General features: G+C 44.2%; 1 protein-coding gene across 1 annotated transcript in view; it reads right to left on the bottom strand.

Annotated features, from left to right (window-relative positions):
- LOC106805161 (protein turtle-like) overlaps positions 1 to 4,213 on the bottom strand; it is a 44,881-nt gene extending 40,668 nt beyond the window's left edge. The window contains exon 1 of the mRNA XM_014806657.1: positions 4,150 to 4,213. Within this exon, the coding sequence (XP_014662143.1) occupies positions 4,150 to 4,213 (64 nt within the window). The remainder of the gene's footprint in view (positions 1 to 4,149) is intronic.
- Between the last annotated feature and the right edge of the window lie 2,074 nt (positions 4,214 to 6,287).

Raw genomic sequence — 6,287 nt, 5'->3', positions numbered from 1 at the left:
GTAGTGTAGTGTAGTGTAAGTGTAGTGTAGTGTAGTGTAGTGTAGTGTAGTGTAGTGTAGTGTAGTGTAGTGTAGTGTAGTGTAGTGTAGTGTAGTGTGGTGTAGTGTAGTGTAGTGTGTGAGTGTAGTGTAGTGTAGTGTAGTGTAGTGTAGTGTAGTGTAGTGGTAGTGTGTGTAGTGTAGTGTAGTGTAGTGTAGTGTAGGTAGTGTAGTGTAGTGTAGTGTAGTATAGTTATATGTATAGTATAGTATAGGATAGTATAAGTATAGTATAGTATAGTTAGTAGTATAGTATAGTAATGTATGAGTATAGTATAGTATAGTATAGTATAGGTATGTATAGTATAGTATAGTATAGTATAGTATAGTATAGTAATAGTATAGTAATAGTATAGTATAGTATAGATAGTATAGTATAGTATAGTATATGTATAGTAATAGTATGAGTATAGGTATAGTATAGTATAGTATATTATAGTATAGTATAGTATAGTATAGCATAGCATAGTATATAGTATATAGTATATAGTATATAGTATATAGTATATAGTATATAGTATATAGTATATAGTATAGTATAGTATAGTATAGTATAGTATAGCATAGCATAGCATAGCATAGCATAGCATAGCATAGCATAGCATAGCATAGCATAGCATAGCATAGCATAGCATAGCATAGCATAGCATAGCATAGCATAGTATAGTATAGTATAGTATAGTATAGTATAGTATAGTATAGTATAGTATAGTATAGTATAGTATAGTATAGTATAGTATAGTATAGTATAGTATAGTATAGTATAGTAATAGTTATAGTAAAATAGTAGCATATAGTATAATCGTATAATATAGCTCATTGGTTCTCACAATGGCAGAAAGGAGGTCTTTGTTTACATTATAGACTAAGTCACGTTTTGGGATTCGGGTATGTGACTATTCAACGTGGAAAAAGTATTCGTCTGCCGAATTTAGTTATCTAACCGATGTGTATATTGAGTATCGGATATATTGTATCGAATTACTACGCAAACACGCGTAGACAAAATGTCGGACGCGGTTTCGGTTATCGCAGGTGTGACGTCATAAGCATGAACCAATTGAGTTCAATATGAGATGGGGACAAGCGCGCCTTCCGAGCAATGCGTCTAAAATGTTTCGTTCATGTATATCAGTAACAGACATACAAGCGCGTGTCGCATGGCGATTGGTACTACACCTGGTACGCATATATGCGACGGACATGCACGAGTTAAGACGTGTGCCTATACTAAACTCACGCATGCATATCGCATGTGTGCACACCACAGCTCTGCCACCAAACGAGACACTCTGCGTATCATCATTCTCTCACGCTTATCCCCGATACACGTCAACAAAAACGCGTATGTCGAGTTGGACGCAGCTATTCGCAAAACACATGACCATCTGAAGCCACGATGACATGAGTCGTATGCCTCCTCCATGCTGTAGGCGCAGCAGCAGCAGCAGCAGCAGCGGCAGCAGCAGCAGCGGCGGCGGCAGCAGCGGCGTACCTTCTCTGCTACGCCGATAACCCGCCCGTATACTTCCCGCGGTCGAATCTAATTTCATTTATTGTGTTATTATAACTACGTTACCGAGATTTCAATATCGGTGTCACAATGTATTGCGCGGCAGATCACGCGTGACTCGGCGAGGGCTAGAACCTTTTACACGCGATGGCAGATCTTGACGTCTCTCAAACGGGTTCGCATCGGCGCTAATATCAGCAGGCTGCCATCAATCCTCGTGACAAGCTATACCCAGCGAGAGATGGGTATGTTCTCCGGACTAGACACATCGGCCGTAACTGAATAAATCATTTGTCGTAGCACTTTCCCGAAAATTGCAAACTCGGTTATTTGTGAAATATTGTTCGTGACGTGTGAATAATGATTCGTCGCTGTCATATTCAGTTCAAATGCTGATTCCATTAGGTTATAAATCCTTTCATTACAAACCACTGCAATCCAATTTTCGAAAATGAGAACGTCTCGAATTTATTCCAAGCTCATGGAGTGGGAGAAACCGAATTCATTTTTATAATCCGGCTCCAGTGAATACGGATCTAGAACTCATCTTTGTTGCGTTGGACTAGAGGAACGGCGCAGAGAGACCCCTGGTTAATGCCAGGGCAAGCCTGTTATAAATACCTCCGTTGAAATGCACGTGATTGCAGTTTTCGACGCAAATTCCCCATGGCTGCACACTATGCGCGATTATATATTGGCCACCAATGCATTTCAAGCAGATATATGCTTCTACCACAAGAAACAACTGATTTCAGCAACTTGACGAGAAATTTAATGTGACTGACTACTCAGTCTAAGCTACGGATAAATGTCGCGAGTCTAATATCGCAGGAATAAATATGAATTATTCAGACAAATAAAGAACAACACAAATTCGCTGCCGTTCAGCAAATGCCATCGGTCTGAAACTGGAACTTGTCGGCATTTTCATCGACTATCAAATACCATCATAGCCATCCACCCTTACAAACATAAAACGCTGGTACTCAGTAGTGCAGCCGTCTACGTCTACTTCTGCGGTAGATTCGCAACTCTAAAGCTACGTCACAACAACGTTACTCTCACAGTCCCTGTACAACAGAGTTAATGAATTTTCAATAATTCATCACAAGCGTTGGGCATTAGTGGGTAGCGGCCACAAATGACGTGGATGATTGCGCGCTCGCAGCATCATTATGTGCACGATTATTTGGCAAAGACAAGTTAACCCTGGACGATGCTACTATTCGGACCTGGTTGAATTCATCAATAGATGTTGGCAGCAAGCTAGATGAACAACACAGGTGGTGATGACACAGACTAATTTCTAAATGCGTACAAAACTAATGATCTACAATAACCAGGTAAAGCTAGAGACTTAAAAGAGAGAGAGAGAGAGAGAGAGAGAGAGAGAGAGAGCGCGCGTGATAGAGAGAGAGAGAGAGAGAGAGAGAGAGAGAGAGAGAGAGAGAGAGAGAGAGAGAGAGAGAGAGAGAGAGAGAGAGAGAGAGCGCGAGAGAGCGAGCGATAGAGAGAGAAAGAAAGAGAAAGAAAGAAAGAGAGAGAGAGAAAGAGAGAGAGAGAGAGGGATATATCATATAATTAATAGTATATACGAAGACGAGAGAGAGAGAAGAGAGAGAGAGAGAGAGAGAGAGAGCGCGCGGTAGAGAGAGAGAGGGAGAGAGAGAGAGAGAGAGAGAGAGAGAGAGAGGGAGAGAGAGAGAGAGAGAGAGAGAGAGAGAGAGAGAGAGAGAAAGCGAAAGAAAGAAAGAGAGAGCCAGTGTAATTCGGAACGGATATTGAGTGTTAGCAGCACGATTCCATGATCAAAGTGAGAGAGCTTCACGTAGTAGTGATGAAGGATTATCAATATCACTGCCATCACACGCCAGGTAAAAATGAAAGCAGATGGTATCAAATAAACTTCCATAACATATATATTGAGTTTATCCTAGCCAGTTTTCAGCGGAAGCCTTATTTGAGAAACAACTCTGCTATCGAACTGCAGTTGTGCCAATATATATATATATATATATATATATATATATATATATATATAATTATATATATGCGGCAAAATAACCCCATTGAGTTAAGAATTGTTGCACGCAATATTGCACTAATTTAATTCCACTGCACACGCGCGGAAACCGCGATACATTACCAATCGCTGTGCCGACCTTCCTTTTCAAAACCAACGCTATTTGTTGCACGAATTCGAGATTAAATGTGTTGCATTACGTGACTGAGTGATTTCCCGTCAAATCTCCCGCCGTGAGCAGGCAACAACACGATCAACTCAAAAGCCGTGACAGCGGGACGTATCGCACGGTGTCAAACCCACATAATAGCAGCTTAACGCATTTGCATGGCTGCGAAAAACTCAAATAAACTCTAAGCGTCACGGAACAGATTTTTTTCATTACGGCAGCACGGCGCAGTTATTTTTTTTCGGAGCTCCATCACAACGCGTCTCTTAGGGTAAAACGTAAGTATACAAAAATCGTTAAAACGAAAACCAAAAAGAACATGCTTACAATACCGACGATGCTTAAAATATATGCTTGAATATCGTATCGCTATAATCGCCTTTTCTCTGTAATATTTTTACTTACCTACGGCATCATGCTGCGAACACCCACCGTAGCTGTACGACGCTAGCACAGCACCTAGCTTCATAAGTTCCTACTTCACACGACCGCCCCCATCCACCCATCCACCCACCCACTGCCACGGCTGAACGTGTCTTCCAGCCACCCACCCACCCACCGCCACAGCTGATTTGGTCTGCGGGCCACCCACCCACCCACCGCCACGGCTGATTGTTTCTTCGGGCCATCCACCCACCTACGGCTGATCGAGTCTTCGGTCCACCCCACCCACCCACGGCTGATAGTGTCTTCGCCCCACCCCACCCACCCACGGCTGATCGAGTCTTCGCCCCACCCCACCCACCCACGGCTGATCGAGTCTTCGCCCCACACCACCCACCCACCCACGGCTGATAGTGTCTTTGGGACACCAACATACACCCAGCCCACCCCCACCCACCCACGGCTGATTGAGTCTTCGGTCCACCCACCCACCCACGGCTGATAGTGTCTTCGCCCCACCCACCCACCCACGGCTGATCGTGTCTTTGGCCCACCCCCACCCACCCACGGCTGATCGTGTCTTCGCCCCACCCCACCCACCAACGGCTGATCGTGTCTTTGGGCCACCCACCCACCCAAAGGCTGATCGTGTCTTCGCCCCACCCAACCCACCCACGGCTGATCGAGTCTTCGAGCAATGTCGATACATCGAAATCGAAAGACGCGTGACACAGCGATCCCGTCTCGAGTCACATGCAACGCGGTCGGCGTCCGTCCGCCCGTCCGTCTCGTCTGCAATCTACTCCATCAAGTGTGAGCCAGGGATCGCACGATGCATTCACGCTCGCGTGCTCCATAAGATTCCACCCGCGCGTGTGTGCGCCCAGCGAGAACGCGCCTCAGCCGACTAGGTGTCGGCTTACAGCCGTCTGGAAGCACATTTGCGTATATATAGCCGATTAAATACAGCGAGACGCGTCGGCGACCGACGAGGACGCGCGAGAGAGATGTCTTCTTCTTCCAGATGGATGAAGCCTCACGTCACTTTATTTGATTCATTTCATTTATTTAATCATGTAGCATAACGGCGTGCATACGCCAGCAGCCGACTCACTGAATAGGATATGATAATACTTATACTATTATGGTATATAGTATATATATATATATATATATATTTATATCTTCGTTATTTCGACTAACTACGTATACATAATAGATTTACTAATAGCAGTTGGAGACGAAGCGAAGGATAGATATTACACTCTATATAATTGAAAATAATTGATTCGGCTTGTGAAATTATTTATACCCGATACTACTAAATAATCTGTTGTCATGTCTTGTAACCTCCAGCACAACCTTCGGGACCCGTGAAGCCATGCGTAGATGTTTTCGCGTTTGTTGTAAACCAGATGGCCAGTAACGAAATTTGTTGTTTTTTATCAGTTAGTAGTTTTAGTTTGCAGTTGCAAAATGTTTAAACTGTCGTTTTTTCTTGTTGGTTAATTAAGTAGCACACGGGGCGTACACGGCTCTGTTTTGTGCTTGCCACGAAAACGAAATAGCATCTATATTCAATGCTGACACGTTCCTGAGATGTCGTGTCGCGTAATACCTAACAAGAAACCACGTTAAATGCATGCTGCATGGCAATCTAGTGGAAAAGGGCACTTAATAATAATCCGGACAAATAACCGTCCGCGCTAACGCATAACGCGCACGGCATCGCGGCACGGTTTGACGACGAATAAAAAAAATTCCGTATAATTTTATACAGCGCAACTCGACATTATATTTCAAATCGCTGTTAGATGGGCGCACCTGCGACCAATACAGGTTGTCGTCGGTCGCTAACCGTTGATCGTATTGCAGAGCCCTGCGGGCACGACGAACCCTCTGACTTCACCCGACGCCAGCGCCATCTGTGTTCGTGACAGCAGCACACGTGTGTCGTGCTCTCTATATAACCGCCTGCACGCACGAAGCACGTCCAGCCGCGATTCACTCCGCGGTAGCCCGACGGGAAAATACTCAGATATATGAAACGAATTGCATGCAGCCATTCAGTTAGAAATCCACGCGGTATTTTAGCGCTAAATGTCAGCAAGTTACCTTAAATCGCGGCTGATCAACTCACGCTGCTGTGTTCGCTGACA

This window comes from Priapulus caudatus, unplaced genomic scaffold (assembly GCF_000485595.1).
Source record: "Priapulus caudatus unplaced genomic scaffold, Priapulus_caudatus-5.0.1 Scaffold103, whole genome shotgun sequence".
NCBI classification, from domain to species: domain Eukaryota; kingdom Metazoa; phylum Priapulida; class Priapulimorpha; order Priapulimorphida; family Priapulidae; genus Priapulus; species Priapulus caudatus.
The sequence above is the reverse complement of the archived record's forward strand: the minus strand, read 5'-3'. Positions and strand labels throughout refer to the sequence as shown.